The sequence below is a fragment of the Xenopus tropicalis genome, chromosome 8 (assembly GCF_000004195.4).
Source record: "Xenopus tropicalis strain Nigerian chromosome 8, UCB_Xtro_10.0, whole genome shotgun sequence".
Lineage (NCBI taxonomy): Eukaryota > Metazoa > Chordata > Amphibia > Anura > Pipidae > Xenopus > Xenopus tropicalis.
Window position 1 is genome coordinate 121,433,448 of NC_030684.2, and position 26,932 is coordinate 121,460,379.

At 37.4% G+C, this 26,932-nt stretch overlaps 1 protein-coding gene across 6 annotated transcripts in view; it reads left to right on the forward strand.

Annotated features, from left to right (window-relative positions):
• astl3a.3 (astacin-like metallo-endopeptidase 3 gene a.3) overlaps positions 1–26,932 on the forward strand; it is a 56,575-nt gene that overhangs the window by 25,571 nt on the left and 4,072 nt on the right. For 2 of the 6 annotated variants that reach the window (XM_031890916.1, XM_031890917.1), the window contains exons 8-13: positions 437–518; positions 1,199–1,323; positions 1,755–1,870; positions 2,653–2,878; positions 3,411–3,529; positions 5,703–5,922. The exons of 1 other annotated variant lie outside the window; for it this stretch is intronic. In XM_031890916.1, the coding sequence (XP_031746776.1) occupies positions 437–518; positions 1,199–1,323; positions 1,755–1,870; positions 2,653–2,878; positions 3,411–3,529; positions 5,703–5,922 (888 nt within the window). Of the gene's footprint in view, positions 1–436; positions 519–1,198; positions 1,324–1,754; positions 1,871–2,652; positions 2,879–3,410; positions 3,530–5,702; positions 5,923–6,100; positions 6,365–19,751; positions 19,877–20,170; positions 20,199–20,545; positions 20,597–20,905; positions 20,966–21,815; positions 21,870–22,815; positions 22,951–23,036; positions 23,155–23,936; positions 24,116–24,856; positions 24,939–25,196; positions 25,322–25,572; positions 25,689–26,399; positions 26,626–26,932 lie in introns of those variants that run through there. 3 more of the 6 variants (XM_031890914.1, XM_031890915.1, XM_002937386.5) reach the window with 3 other exon arrangements.

The window sequence follows — 26,932 nt, forward strand, 5'->3', positions numbered from 1 at the left end:
CAGGGGTAGATTTCAACGACCACCACGGAGCGATCCTCTTCCCACATTTTTCTTCTTGAGCATGCCCAGTAGAGTGAAAAGCCAAACTCAAATATTTTTTCACTCTACTGCACATATATTTGCCAATGAGGTATTGAAGAAAGAAAAATCAGGAAGATGAGCACTCTGTGGTTCTCGCTGAAAAGAACAAGTGAAAGAAGAGTGAAGAAGAAAGTGCAATTAAAGCTACTCAAATCCAGCACAAAACTGAAAACAGAAACAGTACAAAACAGAGCATTCTCCAGACCAGTTTTCACTAATGCTGGTTTGACTGAAGGAGGAAAGAACAAAAAACCCAAGTGAAGTTAGATAGGCAAAGGGATTTTGTAAAAATGTTTTTAATGTTCTTATCCTAATAATTCTATATATCGTTTATCTCACATTTAATGGTTTACAGATTATCTCAGTAACTTCGACAAATATGATACTAATAACCTTGGGACTGAATATGACTACAATTCAGTGATGCATTATGCACGGTAAGAAGTTCAGCCTTTTACCTAGATGTCTGTATCCAAAGATTTAATTTCTCTATGGACCCCTATGGAACAACTTAAAGTATTGGGAGAACTGAAATAAAAAATTGTTGGTGAACTTTATATAAAATACTTGCGAAAAAAAGCTTTAGCTCCTAGTTGTTGCTCTGTGCTGCAACCAAATACAATAGTAGAAATCCAAAAAATAGGAAAAAAAAAGCTTCAGCAGGTTTGCTGCAAAACATTTATTGTGGGTAGTAGTAACACAACATGTTTTGGGTCAATACCCTTTATCAAGTGTACTCTTGATAAAGGGTATTGACCCGAAACATGTCATGTTACCACTACCCACAATAAATGTTTTGTAGCAAACCTGCTGAAGCTTTTTTCCTATTTTTTGGATTTCTACAATTGGGAGAACTGATCAGTCTGTTTTTCATATGTTGCCATAAAGATCCATCCACCTAAATGTTGATTTTAGCCAATGAGCTTTAAAAAAAAATCTTTGACTATTTTATCACTATTATATGGAATGCTTGGCCAAGAACTGGATGCATGTGGAACTGTATGTTTAATTCCTGAGAGCTCACTATTTAACTATAAAATCTTATAAAATGCTGTTCTTTAGTGTGGATTGCTATTGCTATAATATATAATGAGATTTATTTTTGTTTGTCCCTCAGTGATGCATTTAGTAGCAACGGAAACATCACAATTGAGCCCAAGCCTGACCCAAATGTTCCCATTGGACAAAGGAATGGACTTAGTACTTTGGACATTTCTAAGATTAACAAGCTATATGAGTGTGGTAAGTGCCCACAACCTGCCAGTTTTGTCAGTTTACATTATGTTGTCTACATTAGCAAAGCCTACATATCCCTCTTGATATATTAAATTAAAAAAAAAAGTGCAACCTAATCCTGACTGTACTAGTATATAGTAACCAGAGTTGGGGTGCCATTAAGGAGCTAGAATAAATACTACAGGCACTTTACACAGAATATTGATTTTATCTATAGCTTCCACCTAAAGCCTAATATTGATGGAGGTCTGAAAGGTGATACATGTGAGTGATTTTTAGATTCCCAAGAAGAAATGAAATTTATATTTCAAAGGGCGTAAAGTAGTTATTTTCTGTTGCCAGATATATTTAGAAACCAATTCAATATCTAATGATTATATACAAGTGGATATGTGAAATGTTAAAGAATCTCAATAAATTGCACTACTCTTTTTAAGGTGTATGCAGTAATTTGCTTGCTGGCACCAGTGGGACGATAATCTCAGCCAACTACCCCTCTGCATATCCAAATAATTCTAGCTGTGTTTGGTTGCTTAGAACGCCATCTGGACAGGTAAAGATCCAAAATTTGCAAACATTATGATTGTGTCTGTATGATTTACATGTAAATTTAATAGCCTGAAGGATTATTTACTAATACAGGTGTAGATATGCATCATGGAAGAATCCCATTAAAACATCCGTTATTTGTCTTCATGAACTTTATTAGAGCCATAGTCAAGGCAAAGCTGGTTGTATGGTTTGCTTCCCTGGTGCCAATATACACTTATGTTAAGTGATGACATCACTGGAACATACCAAAGGCTGAACATTGCATTTGTGGATGGATCTGGTCAAGCGGAGTCCAAGGGGATTCCTGAAACTGTTCCAAGTACATCAAGTGTATAGGAGCTCACAAATTCCTCCTCAATACAGCCAGACAGAAGATTCCAAATGTCCATTAAATCACTTTTTTATTCTTCAGAGGTCTTTGAAGAAATGGCTCTCTGCTGTCACAAGCCTCTCTGCCTGTTCATGTTTTTATGAACAGTATTAATAAGAGTGATTTTATGGACATTTGGAATCTTCTGTCTGCCTGTCTGAGGAGGGATTTGTGAGTGCCTATACACTTGGTGACTTATACACCTAACATAAAGTATATAACCTACACACTTTAATGATTATTGATGTCAGATCAGTGATGGCTAAGCTAAAAAAAAAATCAAATACATAAAATTAACATAGGGCCAGTGATCAGCATAGCACACTCAATGAGCTATAAATAAATACCTTATACAAAGTTGCTATTAAAGTCACTATTCGGCTTTTCCATTTCTCTCATTATTGTATCTGTAGGTGACCCTGCAATTCCAAGCCTTTGATATCCAGTCATCTACAGGTTGTGTCTCTGACTACATTAAGATCTATGATGGTCCCACTAAGACGTCCCCTGTGTTAATGGACAGGGCATGTGGTACAGGACTGATCCCTATACAGATTGCCTCCACTAACCAGATGCTGGTTGAGTTTGTCAGTGATGGAGCAGTCACTGGGACCGGCTTCAAAGCAACATACAGCTCAGGTAACATATTTATAACAAAAGGAAAAACTGTTTTTTTAATCAGTGGTCCTGGTACTTAACAGTATAGGTATGTGTTCTCTTGGCCTTCTACCCAGAAAGCTTGAATTACAGGAAGGCCATCTCCCATAGACTTCCTTATCTAGAAAGACCAAACATTCTGAATAAAAGGTCCCATAACTGTACTTGCCATTAGTGTTGCACTATACAAAAAGTAGTACAGGTCACTTCTTACTAATGTCAGGTACTGGATAGCTGATTGCATGCACAAGAGAGATGGACCCCTGGCACGTCATATTAGAAGAGATATATAGCATTTAGTGACTAGATCTAGATGCTGTTTTAGATAGAAACATAGAAACCTAATATGGAGTTTGCAATTAACCTGTGTACATAGGCAAAATGCTGCCACTTATACAAAAATAGGCTAAAATCAGCAGGCAGAATGTATTTCTAATGCAAACCATGTTTATAGGCTTGAGTTAAATACAAATATATCTTACTCATGTTATTTATTTTCTTTCCCGATTTACAGTTCAATGTGGTGGAGCTTTCTATGCCTCAACCAAGACTTTCACATCTCCTGGTTACCCTGGATCCTACCCGCCTAACATAGACTGTACCTGGACAATCACAGCTCCAGTTGGAAACAGGGTAAGACACTAATGATAAAGTGAGAGATCTTACACTTATATAATAACTCAATAAAGCAGCAAGATGGAAACTGTGGCCACCTGTTAAAGGTGTCCTAAAGTGTTTGAACAAGTGAAAATGCAACAGCTTCGAAATCTCTCTTTTGACAAATAACAGTATAGCATTTTGATGAGAAGTTAAAAAATGTGAAAGAAAGGGGCAAAAGGCTCTTAACAAACAGAAAGAGCTAGAATGAAGTTTTTGTACACCTTATCAACTTTGCCAGCTTAATGTTCTTCCTTGTAATTGGGGTTAGTCGGTAACACCATTAAGGGCTCTGGCACACGGGGAAATTAGTCGCCCGCGACAAAACTCCATGTTCGCGGGCGACTAATCTCCCCGAGTTGTCATGACCTGCCATCCCACCGGCGAACATGTAAGTCGCCAGCGGGATGGCACACGCGGCGGCACGATTTCCCGAAATCGCCGAAAAAGACGCAAGTCAGCCACTTATCACTCAAAATGGAATCACTCACTAATTATTAGAGTAATGTAGGTAAGCAATAATTTCAATTTTTTCTTTTTATGTTTACGTCTTTTTTTGTTTATGCAAAGCCAAACTAAAGCCTGCATTTCATTTTAGAAGTCACTAGATCTGAACATTGCTTACATTACACCTGTGTTAGTAATAGAAATCACAAAGTCTGACCATACTAATGCAAATGGCCCTCAGTCTGCTCAAATGCTCCATAGACTTTACTATATAACATTAATATATTATTTTGATCTTGCCCTCAATACAAGTAATTGGCCCCTGCATTTAATAAGTTGGTCTAGATCAGTGCTGTCCAACTGGCGGCCCCCCTCTGTGTGGCCCCCCACCTGTCTGGCTGCTTTGATGGCTTACCTTTGAGTAAGCATTAAATGGTATCAGTATTGTGATTAACTGCCCCCTGCATGGTTCTCACCTCAGATTCAGGCTGTAATCCCTCTGTATTGTTTAAATATGTAATCCCCTGTGTTTTTCACACCTTTTAATACCTGTATTGTTCACCCCCTGCAGTGTTCACACCTCAGGCTCAGACTGTAATCACTCCCATTGTTCACTTCTTCACACCTCATACTGAGTACTGTAGGCAGAGTATGGCACATGCAGCCAGCATAGGGCAGGTAGAGTATCGCACACACAGGCAGGGTAGGGCAGGCAGAGTATGGCACACACAGGCAGGGTAGGGCAGGCAGAGTATGGCACACACAGTCAGGGTAGGGCAGGCAGAGTATGGCACACACAGGCAGGGTAGGGCAGGCAGAGTATGGCACACAGAGGCAGCATAGGGAAGGCAGAGTATGGCACACACAGGTAGGGTAGGACAGGCAGAGTATGGCACACACAGACAGCATAGGACAGGCAGAGTGCTGCCTGTGTGTGCCATACTATGCCTGCCTTATGCTGCCTGTGGGAGGTGAACCTGGCAGGGGTTTGTTGTGGGAGTTTGTTAGCAGTTGGAAATAGCCATTAAATGGTCCCTAAGCTGTGTAATTATGTACTGGGGGTTGCTCTGCTATCCACAGGGGAGGAGGAGGCATATGGAATTTAAGGGTATATCTTAATATGACATAATTCTTTCACATATGAATGATGGTTGATATCCCCACAGTAAGGACCAAGCATTTGGGATTTTGCTGTGCTACCACCATTGTGATAAAATAGGTGTGGTTTGAAGTGGGTGTGGTTTCAAAAAGGGGAGTGGTCAAAACTGGCTTCCATTAGCGGCCCTCCACCACGTATGCTAGAGAAATTCCGGCCCTCGGCACCGTAGAAGTTGGACAGCACTGGTCTAGATAAATAACATAATCTGGCCTACATAAGGAACCTAGTCAAGAATATGTAACCAGGGACTTGTCCAGTCCTTTTGTTGTGTGTATTATTGCTAGACCCATGTCACTATCAGTCACTATAGTAACCTGTTATACCTCCCAAGAAATACATAACTGCTGTAGATGTTCATATATTGTATTGTGTAAATAAATGTAATATTTCTGTGATCCAAAAATACTGAACAACATAGCAACATTGGTCAGCTGGTTTCTGCATTACTCATAATTTCATTGTATGTATCATGAATTAAACCCAACGCATTCTGTTCTGTTTAACATCTCTAATATGTCTGCATTTGCCTCTCTTGAATCACAGGTATCACTGCGCATAAATTACTTTCAACTTGAGACTGTAACTTCCTGTACATATGACTATGTCAACATTTACAATTCAACCCTTAATGCTGTCATGGGCCCATACTGTGGCCCCATGGGTTTTCAATCTCCCTTTGTTTCCAAATCAAATTCCATGATGATCAAAATGCACACCGACGACTCAAATAACTATAGAGGGTTTAGTGCTACGTATACTTTTGGTGAGTATTCTGATGATTTGTGATTGATTATAACTTCACAATGATTAAATGCACTATGGTATTCTTTAATATAAGGAGTAGTCAGCCTTTTATAGCGATAAAATATAACAAAAGATAAAATTGTACATGTATAACTCTTAATGTTTAAGGCATAATTTGTACTACTTTTTGTCTACAGTGAAGTGAAGAAAGAAAATGATAACAAAGGAATTCCGTGTTTCAGAACAAAGGAAAGCGATGGGCCTCTGCAGCATCTTGTGCACATTATACTAAAAATACTGAAATATAAGGATTCTAAATACAATTATTTATTGAAAACATTGGAAATTATATAATTATGTTTGAGAATGTAAGAATCAGGAAAAATAAAATGTGATTTCTGGAAATTTCTGAGTATGGGCATTTGTATTCTGATATACAGTTAATAAAGGGCATTGAATTATGTTTGTGATGAGAGTAACAGTAAATATCAACAGTTTCTCATAACATTATATGCAATATAAATGAATGTGGAACTGCTTCATAATTATAGCTCCTTAGAGCAAAGATTTGTAGACTTGTAGACTTTCAAGCAAACACTTCAGGCTGGTTCTGCTTCAGACTGGTCTTTCTACCAATTACTATTGTGTGTCTGGGATGTTCGCTAGTGCTAGTAGTTCTTGAAACAAATCACACACAATCTTATGGTGGTATTTCACAGATGGTGCAATGAATTATTTTATAGATACTTCAGACAATTTTGACTGCTTGAGAAAAGTTTCACTGTCATAGTATTGGCACCTGTAGGTGAACAGTATTAGCTTTAGAATGATGCTCACAGTGAGGCCTTACTCCAGAAACCTCTTTACCACTGATCCTTCTCTGGAATTCGCTCCCTTAAACTATCAGACTTTCTCCCAATCTCTCTGCCTTCAAGAGATCTCTAAAAACGCATTTATTTAGAGAGGCTTACCCTAATCTAGTTTAGCAATACCCTGTGCCACACCTCTCACAACTCTGGTCATGCCCATTCCCTCACCTTTTGTATCGGTTATTGATTGCTTTATATGTTACTCTGTATGTCCAATGTATGAAACCCACTATTACAGCGCTGTGGAATATGTTATAATAATGTAATAATAATAATAATAATAATAATAATCCTATGCTGGTGGGTGACATTGCAAACCCTCCTGGTTCCACATTAGAGTCTCTCACTCTTTTACTAACTACACTGAATCTGACTGAATCTGAACACAGATTGTTCCTGACACTGTCTTCTCCTACTGAGGCCTACCTCCATCTCAGGCTCTCCAGCACCAACCACATTCTTCAGCTAGTGGGGTCCAATGAGAATAGCAATTAGTGACTCCCTTATTACAGACAAGGGGAACCAGACAGGTCTAGCCAAGTACAGAACCGCCACTGTAACACTTAAAACTGGATAATATTTTGTTACACCTGCTATTTAAACTAAACTTACTATTGTATTGACCCTATGATTTATGTCTCTTTACTTAGGTTCCCCTTTAGGCAGGCATGCCAGTCAAGTAGCTATGGACATCAAAATGTGGTCCTACTAATGTGATTCTTTGCTGGTTAAGACAGCATCCCCTGCAGTTTAGGAATACCCACAAGGTGTTCTCTATATAAAAGTGGATGACTCACAGGTTTATAAGGTCTTCTTCCCGGGACTTCACCTTATTATGAGGTATTTACAGGAGTGAGTTTAGTTAGTGTATTTAGATCTGTTATAGTCACTCTAGGAGTGAAAAGGTAGAGAAAGGTTATTTAGATGGGCAGCTCCAGGCCCCTAAGAAGAGAATAGAGAGGTTACCTCATGGCATTAATATCCGTAGTTTAGGAGAATTCAGTGGTTAGCTCAGGACACAGAATATCCCTAAGGAGGGCAGATTATTTGACAGGATGTAAGTCACTGGCTTGGATATCAGTAAGAGATACCTGTGTTTGCCTATAATACTACTGAATGCTGTTGGAGTGAATAAAGAAGTTTTATTTGGTTTATCAGCAATCTCCAGCCTCCTGGTTATTCCTTCCTAACTGGATCCTCAGCTATCTGGCAAGTGGGCGCCAAGGTCCTGGGAGTTGCCTTAGTCAATGGCCTACATGTATCTACACAGCTTATATCAAACATACTTCCAGCCAACACTTACGGGGGTGCTACACTACATAACTAATTAAACTCTGCTCTGGAGAAAAGATACCTGTAGCAATATTTCCATGTGTAGGGCACCAATTGCTACAAACATGACTTATTGCCCCCAGTTTGTTGTACTTGAACCTTCCCATGCATTTAATAATCCCCTGTGCCTGTGAAACACACACACAAAAAAATATTTAATGGGCAATATACATATATGTTTCCCATATTTTCCCAGATTTAACACCTTGCATAGGTTTGAGCAGTTCTAACATTATACTGAATAACAAATCATACACTGAAATCTTGTTCTCTGCTATACTTTTATTTTAAAGAAACCAAAATTAGTTTATTTAATGTGACATTGTTCATACGGTAAAACTGGGAAAAACACTTTAATATTTATTAGAACTAAATTTTGCAACAATAGTGACTTTAATGTTCGGCCCATTGGGTGAGTAGGGTGCTGCTTGTGCATCTCAGTTTTCAAATAGTAGAACGTTCTCCTTTCTGATTTTGAACCATTTCACAATTAATCAATGTACATTGCATCTTTTATTTAGTATTTGGTTTAATTAAAAATTGGACATTGTAATTCTATTGTATGAATACTTTAAAGCACAAACTGGGCATTTACACAGAAATAATTTCTCAGACAATGCCTCCTTTCCATAGAGGGGAGCTGGAACTGCTCTGCTATATGGAAGTTTCAGCATTACACCTATATTCAGGTATCAAGACTGTTACTGACACAGCATATAGCTTATGTTAAACTTGTGGGATGCACAACAGACAACTTTCCTCTTTTCAATACACTTTATTAATAAATAAGAGTGACCATTTATATAAATCCAATAAATCCTGCCCTCTGGGCTCCATCTTCAAACATTTAAGTTCCCACACTGCACTGGATCAGTACGACACCCCTTTTATGGGCAGTATCAGCTCTAAATTTTTTTCTTTATCACTCCCTCTGCAGACCATATAATGCCCATTAAATGCACTTTTAGGGGCATTGTTTACAAAAATATCAAAAATAATTTGATAGTTCCATTCAAAACAAAAAATACAGCTCTTACACATAACAAAATGTGCATCATTTATACTCTGAATTAAATTATATTGCATGTGTTAAAGTTTCCCGGCCCTTTAAATAATGGATTTCCTTTTTCTCTGTAGTAATGAAACAGTACCTTGTAATTAATCACAGTTTATTTAGTTGTATATATAATCCTTATTGGATGCAAAACATTTCTATTGGGTTTAATTAATGTTTTATTGATTTTTTAGTAGACTTAAGGTATTGAGATCCAAATTACGGAAAGACCCCATAATTGCAAAACCGCTTGGGAAAATGCTTCTACTTTATTTATTATACAAAACATAAATAAGACCGTAAGTTTCAATCTGAATATATCAAGAACAATTTAACAGCTATAATCTAAGAAGTTGATAGAGAATGTGAGTAGCATAGTTTTGGGTGCCAAGGTACAGTTAGCCAAGGGGTGCTTATAAAGGTAGATTACAAGAGTTCTCAGGTGGGTCAAATATCCAGGTGTTGCAATGTTGTGTTTTGTATTGAGGCTACCTTTAGCTGAAATATTCTATTTTTCTTGACCCTTGACTACTGCCTTTGGCATCTTCTATTTGGTTGGTTGTAATTGGTTGCCAGGTAGCTGTTTAAAAAGTGTTTTTCAGGCAGTTGGTGCTCCTATGAGCAATAAGCCAAGCACTTTCTAATGACATCAAAGAGAAGCAATAGACATATAGCAATTATTCTTCCCTGAGAGAAATGTCTATCAGGTTGATGAGCGCTATTGTTGTATATGATGCTGTATAATGATTTCATTTAGACAGGATACTATATGAACCATTTTATATATAAACTAACAATGCTTTTAGCCTTTTTAATAGCTTTATACAGGGGTTTTTAGTTACAAGTTTATGATCATAAAATTGCCAAGCCTCCATACCACATTAAGGGAAACCCCATTAACTCAATATACTTAAATTAAAAGTAAACAAAAATATACAAAAGAGAGGCTAAAAAAGAGATTTTATGATCATAAAATTGCCAAGCCACCATACCACGTCAAGGTAAACCCCATATGGTGGAAAAATATATGGCTCTGGGGATATTTGTTTAAGTGTAAACAATACAGATTGTTGGTAAAATAGCAAAAAGTAAAGAATATACACAAAGATACTGTTCCAAGGAAACCAAGTCTCAGGGATGATTTAGTTATTCTTAGTTATATAGTGCTGACATGTTAAGCAGCACTTTATAGTGATGATACATCATTCCCTGCTCTAGTGGAGCTTATACTGTAAGATCCCTGTCACATTTACACTCTCTATGGTCAGTGTTACCAAGAGCCAATTACACTGCCAATCTGTTTTTAAAACTGGAGCCCCCCCCAAATATCTATGAAAGCACAGGGAAAATATACAAATGCCCATTCCAGTACCATGGCTGGAATTGGACCTAAGACCCTCTGTAAGGCAGCAGTGCTAACCACTGATCTGTTCTTCTTTTACATCTTCTCTGCCTTATTTTCTGCTGCTGCTCTTTATTTTTACTGGCCTGTAATGGAATAATACTCAAGCTGCCATTTTGGCTAGTTTAGAACTGTACGGCCAATGGTGACACTGGCATTCGATGCATCTAATGAAATATATTAGGCTCCTGAAAGACATTCCAAATGTTTGCCTTCTTGTGTTAAACTTAATAATTACTCTAAAAATCACTGAGGGGGTGCCAAAATGTTAGTCAGTGATTTTTAACTTTCCTTCTATATACTTTCTAGTCTTAGGTCCTAGGGCAGTGATCTCCCAAAATGTTGTAATTGAGAGCCACACTCAGATGTTAAATGTTGATGAGCAGCACAAGCATGAAAAAAGTTCTTTGGGGGACTAAAGTTCTCAGCCAATTATAATTAGGACTGTAATTGGCTATTTGGAAGCCCCATATAGACTGCTAGCATGCCCGAGTAGAACTCTGTTTTTCCAAAACTTGCCTTCAAGGCAGAAATAAAAATAAATGTGCATCTACTTTGAGGCCTCTGGGTGCAACACTAATGATGGGCAAATTTTTTCACCAGGCAAGGATTCCCAGCAAATTTCCGCATTTAGGCACTGGCAAATTGTGTCGCAAAACTTCAGCGAAAATTTGCTGAAAAAATCCGTCAGTGTATCAAAATAAGGACGTGTCACAAAAAAGTTGAGAGCATCCACATTTCACAAATCTTCTGCCGTTGTGAGTATTTTTCTGTGATTTCCCAAATTTTTCAGCAAAGCAAAACGGGACAGATTCACTCATAACTAAGCAACACCACAAGGGGGCGGTTATCAACAAGTTGCTCGCAAGCGACTGGTCTTGGGGTCATCTTTCTCTTATTTCAGTCTGTCATCATTTTCCAAAACAGATGGGATCATTACAATCTAATTGTGCAAAGGAAACAATTTCTTCTACTCTCCTACGTTAAAAGGACTGTCTATGTGGAATGTTAAGGAGACAGCTGTAGGTAGACCTCTCCCATGAAGCAAGAGAACCCCTGTCAGCACTGGTCTTCACCGACGCCCTTTTGGGGCCCCGGAACTTTCTGCTGCAGTTCTGATAGGGAACCTACAGGCTTCAGAGGTCAACTGGATAGGAAAGATATAGACAATGGTGAGATGAATATCGAAGTCAGCAGCTGTATTGTCAGTGGAAATTGTCTTTCTGTCCATAGAAACTGCACAATTTAAGAACCTGTAGCTGGGTTATATTTCCTTAAATTTAGCTTTGTGCTCAGTAGTAACACTGGCATTCGATGAACTTAATAAAATACTTTAGGTTACAGAATTATTAGGCTTAGACTTATGGGAAACATTCAAAGTTACTGCCTTCTGGTAGGCAATAATAAAATTCAATAGGGCACCACACCAGAAGATTTAGTCAGCCTATTCATGGTGTTAGACTGTGTGCACTGTCTTCTGCTCGAGTTGAATAGAGTATATATTTACTCCTCATACATTCATCTTTTTGAGCAGTAATGGAAATCCATCCCAATCTCCCATCCAACCTCCCGTTCTATTTTGAGTAATGTGCCTTACGCTTGTTTGCTACTGCTCATACTAAGCATTCCATTATGTGCCTGGGTGGATACTAACATTAGATGGAGACCAGACATGAGTAGAATCCATCCATCTTTTCTATTGGTCTACAACTGTGCTCCATTTTTGGGTGGAAATAGATCATCTGATGCACAATCTTCTTTGCCTTGTACCTGCTTCGTTTCTGGCTTTGTCTCTCACAGATACCCAGAGCTGGTACAGTTTTCTTCTAACAGAAGCACCAGCCTGGGGCTGAGCAGTAATGGAAATCCATCCCAATCTCCCATCCAACCTCCCATTCTATTTCAAATAATTTGCCTACGCTTGTTTTCTACTGCTCATCCTAAGCATTCCATTATGGGTCTGAGTGGAATAGTAACATTAGATGGCGAACAGACATGAGAAAAATCCATCCATCTTTTCTTTTGGTCTAGAATTGTGCTCATAAATCAAATACAGTGGTGAAAAATGCCAATGTCAAAGCCATCAATTGTATTTCTTGTCTTTTGCTTTTCTTGTGCATTTCTTTAATGCTCTGTATAAGTATATTTAATTTGAAGGGAAATCATCTTTTTTTTCAGACTGCTCAGATTTTTTTTGCTCTTTCCTCTTTTTTTCTTCTGCCCTTGCCCTTAATCTTGCAATTATTACTGATCTGGGTTGAAATATATCATCTGATGTACATTCTTCTTTGCCTTGTACATTCTGTGTTTCTGGCTTTGTCTCTAGGGCTTTGGGATGTACCCTAGGTCCTCTGCCCAGTCTCAGCCTGAAACGCTTGGGGTTCCATAAAGCTACATCATCAGGGTAAGTGTCCAACTTTCTTTTCCGTGTTTCAGGAATTGGGTTCCTAAATAGAGGGGAATCTTCATATGGGCACTGTCTGAGATGTTCCATTTGTTGTTGTAGAGCAATCTGCTGCTGATGTGCTTGAATGGCATGTTCCCTATCACTTAGCTCTATATATTCATATATTCCCCTGGTTGTAGTAGAAGGATTCTGAGGGGCTGTGGCATTATTTTGAACATTGCACCGATTGGGTTGTATAATGTTACATTGCTGTTGACTAGAATTGTCTTTCTGGGCCACAGAAGAACTAATATTTGGATTTCTAGTATCTGTTGCTGGTAATTGAATCCCAGTGTTAATGTTCTGCAGTTTAAATCCATCATTGATTGTCACCAAAGAGCTAGTACTTGGTATTGTGCTAGGATCTTTGGTGACAGTCATTACTGGTGGAACAAATGTCGGGCTAGTGACAGCGCTTGTGTTTGTTTCACTTTTTGATATTCCAAGAGCTTTGGCAACTGCATCCTGGAATAATTTGAAATCACTAATCTGCTGCCGCCTATATGGGCTGGGCTTTCTACCTTTGGTAGATTTCTTACAAGTTGGTCTGTTTATGTTTGTGTCATTTTTATTAGGTGTATTGTTTTCCTCTTGCCTTTTCCTCTTTCCTGGCTGTTCCTCACTGGAAGGAACTCTTTTTCTCCCAGAGGAGCTGGTACTTGGCATTGCCTCTGAACTGCTGGCCAGGCTTGTAGATGGCACAGGAGATGAGGCAAGTTGTGTACCTGCTCTTGCAGTGCTGGTACTTGGCGTTGCCTCTGAACGGGAATGAGATCTTTTTCTCCCAGAGGAGCTGATACTTGGCGTTGCCTCTGAACGGGAATGAGATCTTTTTCTCCCAGAGGAGCTGGTACTTGGCATTGCCTCTGAACTTCTGGCCAGGCTTGTAGATGGCACAGGAGATGAGGCAACTTGTGAATCTGCTCTTGCAGTGCTGGTACTTGGCGTTGCCTCTGAATGGGAACGAGATCTTTTTCTCCCAGAGGAGCTGGTACTTGGAATTGCCTTTGAACTGCTGGCAACTTGTGTCTCTGCTCCTGACGTGCCAGTAGCCGATGAGATTCCAAGGGCTCTGGCAATTGCATCCTGGAAGACTTTACTAGCTTGTGCCTCCTGCTCTCTAATGCGTTTTTTCATCTCCCTACTTTTCCTATTTCTTCTTCTTTTTCTGGCACTATGAGCCCGAGAAGAACCTCTTTGTTCTCTGTTTAAGTCTGAGGTGCTACCCTTACCGTCACGATCTTTTCTGTAACGTTTCTTACTGTCAGTCTGGTCCTCAGGAGAATATGCTCTTTTCCTTTTGGAAGAGCTGGTCCTTGGACCTGCACTGGAACTGCTGGGCAAATTTGCACTGGATGATTGACCAGTCACAATGCCAGCATTGGCTCCAACTGGAGCTGGAACAGGATTAGTACCTGATGAAATGCCAAGGGCTCTTGCAATGGCATTCTGAAAAACAGTCATTGCTGTTTTCTCCTGTTGTCTAAAACAATTTATTTTCCCCAAAGGGGAACTAGTGTTTTTGTTTGGATCCATATCACCCGGATCCATATGTCAGGAAATGTATGGTCACTGTTTACTTAGCACTGAGTACTAAGAGGTGACCGCATCCGCCGACGTCTAGATGTCAAATGACAGCTGTGAAGCCATAAACTCTGTTCTTATCTGATTAACTGATAAGGTTGTCATGGTAACCACCTCTGTTACCATGACAACCTTATCAGTGGTTACAAGACTGATAAGGTTGTCATGGTAACCACCTCTGTTACCATGACAACCTTAGTGGCTAAGAGACTTCTGATAAGGTTGTCATGGTAACATAGGTGGTGTGATGCTAATTAGCATAAATCTACGTGGGTGGTCTACAGCTGAGAAACTATAGCAATAGTTGATGAGATTAGTAGTATGTGGGCGGCCATACAATCTTATTGAGTTTATTTAATATTGAGATATTTCTTAGTAGACTTTAAGGGGAAGACTTACGTATAAGATTAGAGAATTCACCCACCCTCTATTCATTCCTATGGGATTTTTAGAAGCATATTTATCAAATGGTGAATGCTAACTTTTATCCCTTGATAAATACCCTTCTAAAAATCCCATAGGAATGAATAGAGGGTGGGTGAATCTGTGGTGAGTAGTGATGAGCGAATCTGTCCCATTTCACTTTGCCGGAAAATTCTCAAATCTTTCAAAAGATTTGGGAAACGGCGAAAATGTCACGCGGGGAAAAAAAATTGTTGCCTGCGACTATTCTTTTGAATGGCAAAACGCGGAAATTTGCTGCGAATCCAAGTCTGGCGAAACATTTCCCGATCACTAAATATAATGCTTAGGTATGGGACCTAATATCCAGAATGCTTAGAAAGATGCTTTTCTATCATTACTGTCAGGTACAAGGGACTGTTTTCTTATTATTACAAAGAAAAAGGAAATCATAAAAAAATTTAATTATTCACATAATATGGAATTCTTTTTTTTTTTTCTTTAATTCAGCTTTTCCTTTCGTATTTAAACTGCAACTTGGTTTTCTTGTACAGGTCTAGGACCCATTATCCAGAATGCTCAGGATCAAGGGTATTCTGGATAAGAGGTCTTTCCGTAGTTTGGATCTCCATACCTTAAGTCTACTAAAAAATCAATAAAGCATTATTTAAACCCAATAAGATTGTTTTGCATCCAATAAGGATTATTTATATCTTAGTTGGGATCAATTACAACATGCAGTTTTTTTACTACAGAGAAAAAGGGAATCAGTTTTAAAATTTTGTATTATTTGGTTAAAATGGAGTCTATGGGAGACAGGCTTTCCGTAATTCAGAGCTTTCTCATTAACGGGTTTCCGGATAAGGGATCCCATACCTGTATATTAAAAATAATGAATTTAAAAGAGCCCAGGCAAGAGTCAAGTTTGAATACAGGAGAGTTTCACTGCATTGTTATGAGATAGGATCCCGTTACTCTGAATTACACTCATTTTCAGCCACAGAGGCAGCCATTTGAAGGAGAAAAGACACAGGTTACTAAGCAGATAACAGATAAACCCCCATTATATTCTACAGAACTTATCTGTTATCTGCTATGTAACCTGTAGCCTTTTCTCCTTTAAATGGCTGCCCCCATGGCTACACAGCAGGGTACTTATATAAACTATAGTAGGGTTTCTTTAGTAAACACCCCAGTTTTACCAATGCTGGGTAACAGTATTTTAATTACACCTTCATTTTTTTGGTGTTACTGTTCCTTTAAGGTGAAACATGCAAAATGAAGGTATTTTATACATAAAGGGGGCTATTTATCAACATTCATAATTTTTTCCATGGTACAAGTTTTTTGTTAAAAATCATTAATTTTATGGTTAATAATGGTTAAAAAAACACAAATTTACGATATTTATTAAGCAAAAAAGACCCACAAAAACATAAAAATTGCATATGCAAAACTTTGGCATCTAAAAAGTCAATGGGAGCTGTCATAGGCAAAATGTTAACAATTTAGTAAATTCAAGTTTTTCACATTTTAGTTGAGCTTTGCAAGCCATTTAATTAACATTATTATAAACATTTATTTATAAAGCGCCAACATATCCCGCAGCGCTGTACAATAAGTGGGTTTCATACATTGGACATACAGAGTAACATATAAAGCAATCAATAACCGATACAAGAGGGGAAGGGAGCCCTGCCCAAAAGAGCTTACAATCTACAAGGAGAAAGGGTTGAGACACAAGGTGTGGGAATGGGCATGACAGAGTTGTGAGAGGTGTGGCACAGGGTATAACTTTTTTTTATTTAAAAAAAATTGTGAATTTGAACAATAATAAATTTAAATACTGAAACTGGTCATTCATATAATAAATACAAACAACAGTTACATTGATAATTAAAGGGCATATTTACTAAGCAATTTGAGATAAAGTCGGATTTTTTCTTACTTCCAGATAATTTAGAGTATGTATGAATGGGTTTTTGCCAGAACTCGATTTTTCTTTTATTGTTCCCTGAAAAATTCAAGTTTTTTGAAAATAACTCCCATAATTTGTGATTTATTAATGTTTAGTTAACTTTTTTTGTAAAAAGAAATTCGACAGGTTTGATCTGTCGAGTACCATTGAGTCCTCTGGAGGCTTAGAATAGTAGAGGAATAAAATAGTCAGCGACAGCCTGTCCTTGGCACATTTTCAAGGACAAGTTAATCCCCTCATTGTTTTCTATTTCGCACATTTCAAGGGAAAGTTAATCCCATCACAGTTTTCAGTTTAACCCAGTTTCATGTGAAACTTAAACACATTATTGTTTTCTAAGAATGAGCGCCAATGCTCCTAAAATGGCTGCTGGAGCAATTCCTGTTTGGGAAAAATGAAAAGGATTCATGGAAATGTCCACTTTTTTGACTTTTAACAATGCTTTTCGAATTTTTGAATGTAAACTCAAAATTTTCGTACAAACGATTTAAGCATTATGTGACATTTTATAAATACAGCAATGATCGAGTTAAAATCAAATTTATACCATCTCGAGTTCATACGGCTTTTGAGACCAGAAAAATGAATTTAAGTAAATGTGCCCCTGAGTGTAAAATAGACAAGAGGATGGAGGTTCCTGCCCCATAGAGCTTACAATCTAAGTGGGTGGGTAATTTACAGACACAAAGAGGAGGATACTAAGTGCTGTAGGTGACAGTGGGTGACACTGCAATGTAAGTGCCAGTTCCCAGTGCAGGGGCTGTGCGAGTGCCCCAAGTAGGAAGGTGGCCTTTAGTTTAGTTTTCAAGAGACTGAGGGAGGATTTGCTCTGTAGGAATTCAGGGAGGGCGTACCAAAGTGCAGGAAATGAAAAACGTTTACAGTGGGAAACAGCAATAGTAGTGGGGGTGCAACCAAGTGGTCGTTTTGAGAAAAGTGGGGGAGGCTGCCAGGAACGTAATAGAGACACAAGAGCAAAGATGTAGCGAGGTGCAGGAGAATGAAGGGCTTAAAGCTAAATGTACTGTTTGAAAATTACAAACTTGATATGTTTTAGTTTGGGATATAAAGCCTGTCACTGCCCATTTGATTGCGAATGAAAAGTGGAAAGGTTTGCACTGATTTGCATTGACCCTTAAGCGGTTAAGAGGTTACTATAAAGGCACAAATACACCCTGCGCGTGCTTACAGGCACCTCCACGGCTGCAGGGAACATGGATTTTGCACAGGGATTAACTGAGACAAATACAAAATTGGACATACGCACCAAATATTATAGTAGTCAAGTTAAGTAATACTGAATGCGGCAATTCTTAAATCATAACATCTAAAACTATCAGGCTATTTTCATTTAATTTACTCAGAGGTGCAACTATGCGTTTTTATTTATAAACCTAAGATCAGGCTTCTAACTGACAATACTAGTGAATAGGTCTTAAATGGATGAAATGCTCAGGGTAATGGCGCTCTTGGGTATGTCACTAAAGGGTAAATAAAATAAATATAACCGAGCCATATAATTTATTATCACTCATATCAACGTTGTGCCCAGAAAATGTAAACATTTCCTGTCCCATGGTTATTTTGCCTGTAACTATAAACCTCAGAGATCTCGAATTAATCGGTGTATAAGGTCACATTGTACAGAGCAATTGAGTGTCCCCACGTAGAAAAGTCTCATAAACAATTTAATTTTTTTTTAAATAGCCCCTTTTCCCTAGTACAGGTATCAGACCCCTTATCCAGAAACCCATTATCCAGAAAGTTCTGAATTACGGAAAGGCCATCTCCCATAGACCCCATTGTAATCAAATAATTCACATTTTTAAAAATGATTTCCTTTTTCTCTGTAATAATAAAACAGTACCTGTACTTGATCCCAACTAAGATATAATTACCCCTTATTGGGGGCAGAACAGCCCTATTGGGTTTATTTCGTGTTTAAATTATTCCCTTTTCTCTGTAATAATAAAAAAGTACCTGTACTTGATCCCAACTAAGATATAATTACCCCTTATTGGGGGCAGAACAGTCCTATTGGGTTTATTTCATGGTTAAATGATTCCCTTTTCTCTGTAATAATAAAACAGTACCTGTACTTGATCCCAACTAAGATATAATTACCCCTTATTGGGGCAGAACATCCCTATTGGGTTTATTTAATGGTTAAATGATTCCCTTTTCTCTGTAATAATGAAACAGCATTTTGGATAACGGGTCCCATACCTGTATACTATTCATATGACTAAATAAGATGCATAGTTCCACCAGATTGCAATTAAGTTATTTATACCATTTTTGGGTTTTGGGGAAATATAATATTTTAACCAAATCTACCTCTTCCCTTGGATGGTTATTGGCACCTGGTTCCTCTGCACCGTTCCCCTATATAAATATGAGAGCGCTCTTCACTACACTGAACCGCATAGACCATATTACTTTACCTTGAGTCATTTTTTTTAAACTTTAAACCGTAGCCTAGAGATTTTTGCACTGTAAATCAGTATATGTCAATAACTCATCAGCATTAGTTGTGGGATTCCAAATGTCTATTTTGGAAGAAATTTAAGAATTTAAAATGATGACTGCCATGTCCATTGTTAATGCATTAAGTATGGTAGTTTATGGTTCATTATTTTAGACCGTCATTAGCTGCGTTCCCTACACCACTGTTTTGATTATACCCCTAAAACAGCCGTGACAAGACTTTGGGTCAATTATTTTTCTGCTGTCTCCTGATTGGACAAAGTCGTGTATATAAGGCGCTTCTGAATCTGACCTGGCAGAGAATACCTGAGACAAGAAGACTGTGAAGGAGACAGCTTTTCAACATGAAGATGGTTCATACAAAATCCATCATTCTACTAGCCTGTATCATGGGATCTGCTTGGACTTACCCAGCACAGGTGAGTCAGTGACTTAACCAAAGGTACACTTTAAGGCTCGCACAACAGACTAATTGCTTAACAGAAAATGCTCTTGATCTATAAATAGTATGTGCTATGTGTTTATTGATTGTGTATTTGCATTATTTTGAGTGTAATAATACTTCAGTGAGAGCAGGGTCACTGACAATGGAATGAATGGGCTATAGAATAAACTGCTTTTAGCCCTACAACAAGTTTTAGCCACACAAGCTAGTGAATACAACTCAAATTCAATTCTATTCTATCAAAAATATAAATTCTTGTCTCTTGTAGATCATTTTCCCATATCAAGAAATGCTTGGTAAGAATTTTTTATCAAATTGTTCAATACTTAGAAGACAGCTTTTACCCCCCTCCCACTTGGGGAGGTATTATTTGTATGTATGTCTTTATTTATAAAGCGCTACTTATGTACGCAGTGCTGTACAGTAGAATACATTAATACAAACAGGGGGTTATTAAAATAATAATAGATAAATACAAAGTATAACAATAAATACAGATAAATACTAGGTACAGTTGCAATAAGTTAAGAGTCAGAGACACAAGAGGATGGAGGTCCCTGCCCCGTAGAGCTTACAATCTAAACAAGAGGGTAACTTACAGACACAAATAGGCAAATTAACTATATTTTCTTGATTTGAACAGAAAAAGACTCACTGACCAACTTGGATCTTCTCGAAGCTCTGGGAAAGTCAGGTATGAGAACAATTATAGTAAACTAAGCAGAGCTGTCTATTCTGACGCACAGTAATGGCCCTACTCTTTTATTTACACAATTACTAATTTAAAGCAGATTTATTTTACATTTTCTATCATTTGTTCTTGTAATGAAATGTATTTTTTTCAATATGACTTTGTTTTCCTGGGTATTTATTCCAAATAACTGGATAAAGTTTGTCATATTTAATGATACCAAGAAGATGGGTCCTTTTTACAAACAGGTTTTTCATAAGTGCCATTTTATAATTCTACAATGTAACATCTGTAAACAAAATGTGTCTCCAGCAGAAAAGGATGCACTTGCTACCGAAGGAACTGTTAGGGGAATGGAGATGCCAGTCCTAGGTAAGAAAGTAATGAAATCTATATCTCTGTAATATAATGTACAGCTGCTTTGCATAGAAGTCATAAAATGTGAACAAAATATTATATAATTTTCTGGGACTTTTTTACTGAGTTACCTGCTAATTGCTATAACCTTGATAAGCTATTACTTAATAAAAAGTATAAGGTTTCTTTAAAACTAAAGGCAATTCAGAAAGTCTTATAGGGTCAATCACTGTTCCTTTGGTGCCCCTAGACTGATACATTATGACTTGAATCATCATGAAGAAATGAATCTAGGTCATACAGAACAAGCTTTCCTTAATGGAAGGTGGGGGAGTGAACAGTGAATGACATGATAGGGGTTGAGAATTTTCTATGCAATGTTTTTATGATATAGAATTCTATTTGGCCACTCCCCATTATGTTTTCATGCGAAACACTTATAGGGATGTATAATTACAGGCCCCAACAGTTACCTATTTAGACACAATAGTCTCAACAGCCCCCAATATTTGAACTTACCTGAAAGAAGGCCGGTGTGATTTGATTTGGAGATTGGCTGTATGTATTTAGGCACGGCCTGGGTTTATTGGGCTTGTGACCTAAATTTGTGTCCTAATTTTTTAAATCAGTAATGTTGGGAACTATGGTTTGCGTTATAAGAAAACAAAAGTGGAATAAATTATCTAATTGCCAAATGTATGATTTTTCTATTGTAGCCCAGATTTATATTTATATACCTTTATTATGCCACGGCTGAATTGTTTCATATAGTGCACAGCTATTCAATATGCTATATATTCATCAGTAAAAATCTCTTCATTTAATATTATAGTTTTATATTCATATATATTTCTGGTATTTCTAGGAAAAAAATCTGGCTCTGTGGATGTCTTTACTCAGATATCTAAAGTAAACCGAGGTAACAATATTATTATGCTAAAGTATAACCTATGGAATTTTATGTTATTGCAAATGTTCTGTAATTGACAAATTTATTACAATTTTATATCAGATTTTCTATGAGAGAATTGCAGCAAAAAAAGATAATATTGAATATTTTCCAGTAGAAAAAATCTTGATAATTCAAATAAAAAAAGAAACAAAGACCAGTAAAACCTTCTGAGCTTCTGTAGTAGTTACTGGGAGGTGTATAGAACAATATGGAACAATACTATTTTCATTTGCAATTGAGCTTTTTGTGCAAAATAACATGATCTGTTTTACTGATTCTATTTTTTCATAAATTGCACAGATTTATATCTAATCCCATGAAAACTTGAGCTCGAAAACTGAAAAACCAACCTTGCTGTGTTAGGAAAATGTTTATTAGTGAGAAACAGAGTTTTCCATGAAATCCAACACTAATATACATCTAACACTAATATACATCTTTCAAAATGTTTGACGTTATTATCAAAATGTATTACTGGCCAACAGAATCCTGTTCAATCTAAAGAGTAGACATAAAACATACACATTTCATACAACTACTTACCAATACAGGTTGCAAAAGGGGCTTTTACTGCACATACATTTAAATCAAACAGGAGATTGGTTGCTATGGGTAACTGCACCAGGGCAAATGTTACACTTTTTATTTTATTTCCCCATGTAAGTTATAACCCCCATCTCATGTGACTCAGTACACAATATGCCCTGTTTAATGCTCTGTAATGTAAATCATCATGGCTCATCATGTAAATCAAATGGCTGTGCTAACTAGTAATTCCACCACCTTACTCTAAAACATATGGAAATGAAATTGTTTCATCAATTTACTCTCACGAGTGCATCTGAGTTAATATGTTAAATATATAAATAATAACATATGTACTAAATGCCTTTCTTTTTCATGTTGGATACAGGAATTAGGGTTCCCACTTATCAAGGGGACATTCTCAGACCTAAAGGTCGTAGTGCCATGAATTGCACCGAATGTCTTTGGCCTAAATCTACAGATGGAACTGTCATTGTACCTTACAACTTCTCCTCCAACTACAGTAAGTCCTGGCACCATTCAAGCAATATATTTATCCAGCAATATCTTATGTGGTCTTATTGGCAATGTTATTTGTGTTCAATTCAGGTGCCGATCAGTTGGCTTTGTTTAAGTCGACCATGCAGGAGTATGAAAGCTTAACCTGTGTGAGATTTGTACCCAGGGCAAATGAAACAGATTTTCTCAGCATTGTGTCTGACAATGGGTAGGTTTGTAACATCTAAGTAACAACAGAACATGCAGTCATTATCTATCTATCCAAATCCTATTACCCTCTTCTATCTACTAATATCATGCAATTCTGTATGTCTTATATATATATTAGCCATGTAAGAAAAATGCCAATCAAAACTTGTATCTGAATGTAAATATTGTTATTAGTATTTATTATAATTATGTATTGATCATTATCTATATTACTACTGACTCGTAGTACTTCAGAGAATCTGTTTTACCAAATTTAAAACCGAAAAAGTACACTTTGCATAATAAAAGAAAATGTTATTCTACAATTTACCAATTTACAAGTTTTTAAAATTAGTTATACATGTAATTGCTATTGAAAGCAGCTGGATCTTGGCTGGAGTCAATTCTCCATTTCCCACAATGCCTTGCATGCTTCTATGATTCTTCTTCTTTCCCGGTGCGTCAGTCACAGGCAACATTTTATTCTTGAGTTTACAATCCCTATAAGCCCCTGTTAACTTATACTAATCTAATGTGACACTTATTAGATTTTGAGGGACAGATTTATCAAAATGTGAGATTAGAGTTTGCCAAAAAAAAATGTACTTACCCCATTCATTCCTATGGGATTTTTAAAAGCTTATTTATCAAAGAGTGAAATCTAACGTTCACCCATTGATAAATACACTTCTAAAAATAGGAACTAATAGAAACAGATATATTAGTAACAGACATATTGTCAGTTTCAGCAGTGTCTTATGAATGTCTAAAAAGAAACTCAGCAATTAATTATTTTTGTAGCTGTGCATCCTTTCTTGGAAAAGTTGGAGGAGACCAAACTGTGCAGCTGGATTCATATGGCTGCATATACAGGGGGATCATCCAGCATGAACTGAACCATGCCCTGGGCTTCTACCATGAGCAGAGCCGGAGCGACCGGGATGACTATGTCACTATACATACTGAGAATATCATACCAGGTAATATGCACAAATCATACTTTTTACAGCAATATCTGTAAAAATGTGTAGAGAAAGTGCAAATATTTTCCCTAGTGCAATACTGGGTACAAATTTGGACACTAGAGTTCCTCCACCAGCTCCTCTTCACTATGGGAGCTACAATGATAAGTTAATTGCATAGATAGGCTTACGTTTTAATCACTTCAATGTACTAAATGTAGATCAGTACAAATTATAAATTGCCATGGGACTACTTCCCATTGGTTAAGGGGTGTACTTCTGAATAATGTACCATGTACATACAAGGTCAGGTTTATCAGATCATAGGTCAGGTAGGTCAGGTTTATCAGATGCCAAAGTGTGTGTTTATATATCAGGTGTATTTCTATTAGAAATCAATGCTTATTGATATGTCCCAGCGCTAGAAATCCCAAGCCTTATGGGTCACTGTTGTGGTGATCCTAAAAAGTACATTGGAAGTGACTAATTTTAAGGGCAGAAACCACATGAAATAGCTTTGTAATAGGATATGGTCCTAGGCGGAGCATCACCATAACGCTAACATTATATTAATCATAGTATTAGTCTATTAGTATTAGAATATTTCCAATATACTGGCTGTACTTTTATCTGTAGATCTCTTTTGCAGAATATGCACATCGCCGGAGGGTAGGATATGGGAATAGGATAAATATTGCACAAATGATTCCTAGTCCTGTTAACACTAAATGATACTTATTGTCAATCCCTTGTTCCCAGGCTATGAAGGCAACTTTAACAAGGCTGACTCCAATAACCTGGGGCTTGAATATGACTATTCCTCAGTGATGCACTATTCAGGGTAAGGCACAATGCAACATATAGTTATCTCATTAACTGTGCTTGTTACCAACATGTAATTAGTGCCTTAGTAAGCAAGTAAAGTTGCAAATAGATCCACCATCTTGAGGCTAATACTGATAAATATTGACTGCTGACCTTAATATAAACGACACAATCACAGACTTATAAGAGAGCAACCATATTACTGTTTCGTGTCACCTTTAAAAGTGAGCAAATCAATATGTTTATCATGAAAATTCTTCTTATTGTATCTCAGTGATGCATTCAGTAAGAATGGAAACCTCACCATTGTCCCCAAGCCTGACCCAACTGTTCCCATTGGGCAAAGGGATGGGCTGAGTATTCTGGATGTCTCCAAAATTAACAGGCTGTATCAATGTGGTAAGTCTCCTATGATTAGAACTTCATTATTATTATTTTAAAATATTTTGGGGGAAAAAAGAATGTTTATGAGTTTAGAAATATGGCTCAACAGAAAAGAGACCTTCCATTCTAGACGTCTTAAATACACAAGGGCTCAAACTTGAGATTCTATAGACTTTGCTAGTGATAGAGGGGTTAGACAGAAAGCCTACTTACAGTATTAGGAATGTAAACATACCAAATTATAATGTTTCCCTGTTACCTTTCAGATGTGTGCAGTAATTTGCTTTCTAACACCAATGGGACAATGATCTCAGCCAACTACCCCTCTGCATACCCTAATAATGCCAACTGTGTTTGGCTGATTAGAACTCCATCTGGGCAGGTACGGTAATGCCGGAATGGTTTAACTGTTAATGCACAAGTAACTTTATGGGTATTTTCCTGTTTCCATGGCCCAAGTTCTAGAGCACTAAAGGGAACAACTCATCCCTTGGTGCTAATCAAAGAAGCACTTTTTTTGAAAATTACCCTCTTGTAATTGCCTTGCTGTGCCAGTGTTTATGTGTATTCCAGTTTGTGTTGGAGGGTGCCGATCCCTCAGCGAGCACTGTGTACTAGGCAGGATATTGTTGGAAAGGCCAGGGAGTGTTGGTGTTATTTAGAAATAAACTATTCAAATAAATCTTTAGACAAATGTTGATAATACATAAAATGGTCAAACAGTAGAAGTTTAGAAAACTCTAGGGACACTTGTGATATGAGGGAACAGGTACTTAATTCATATTTCTTTTATTATGAACATTTAATGTTCTAGACGCTATTACAGTATTGGTTATAATCAGATCACAGGGCTTATTTCCTACCAACCAATCATAAAGCTTCTCTCAGTCTCGCAAAACAAATACAGCCCCATGAAAGGATTGCAGAAAATGTCTATTGAATATTATTCATATAGTTAAGCATTTTATGGCACTACTTTTTTCTTTTGTTTCTTATCTTCAGGGGTGATATAATAACTACCCAAAAATTAAATATATATAGTATGTATTTCTTTCTTTTTTATGTTAGTCTTTGGCACTCTGTTTATCTGTAGGTGACCCTGCAATTCCAAGCCTTTGATATCCAGTCATCCCCAGGCTGTGTCTCTGACTACATTAAGATCTATGATGGTCCCAGTAAGACGTCCCCTGTGTTAGTGGACAGGGCATGTGGTACAGGACTGATCCCTATACAGATTGCCTCCACTAACCAGATGCTGGTTGAGTTTGTCAGTGATGGAGTAGTTACTGGCACCGGCTTCAAAGCAACATACGGCTCAGGTATGTGTGTTCTATTTTAAAAGAAAACAAACTCAGCTTTAGTGATTCTAAGGGTTAAGACACACTGAGCTACTATTAGCAGCAACTTTTCAAGGCTACTCTGCCGTAGACAATAATTGCCTCTGCTAAAACACACGTAGAGACAATTATCAGTAAAAGATCAGCATTGTCTTTTTTCGTAGCTACGACAAGTAGCTGCTACTAGTAGCTCTGTGTGTCTGCACCCTTAAAAGAATTTGAGAATACACAGACAATAAATGGGTATATTGGGAATGTACAGTGGAAAGGAAATAGATTAGGAGGAAAA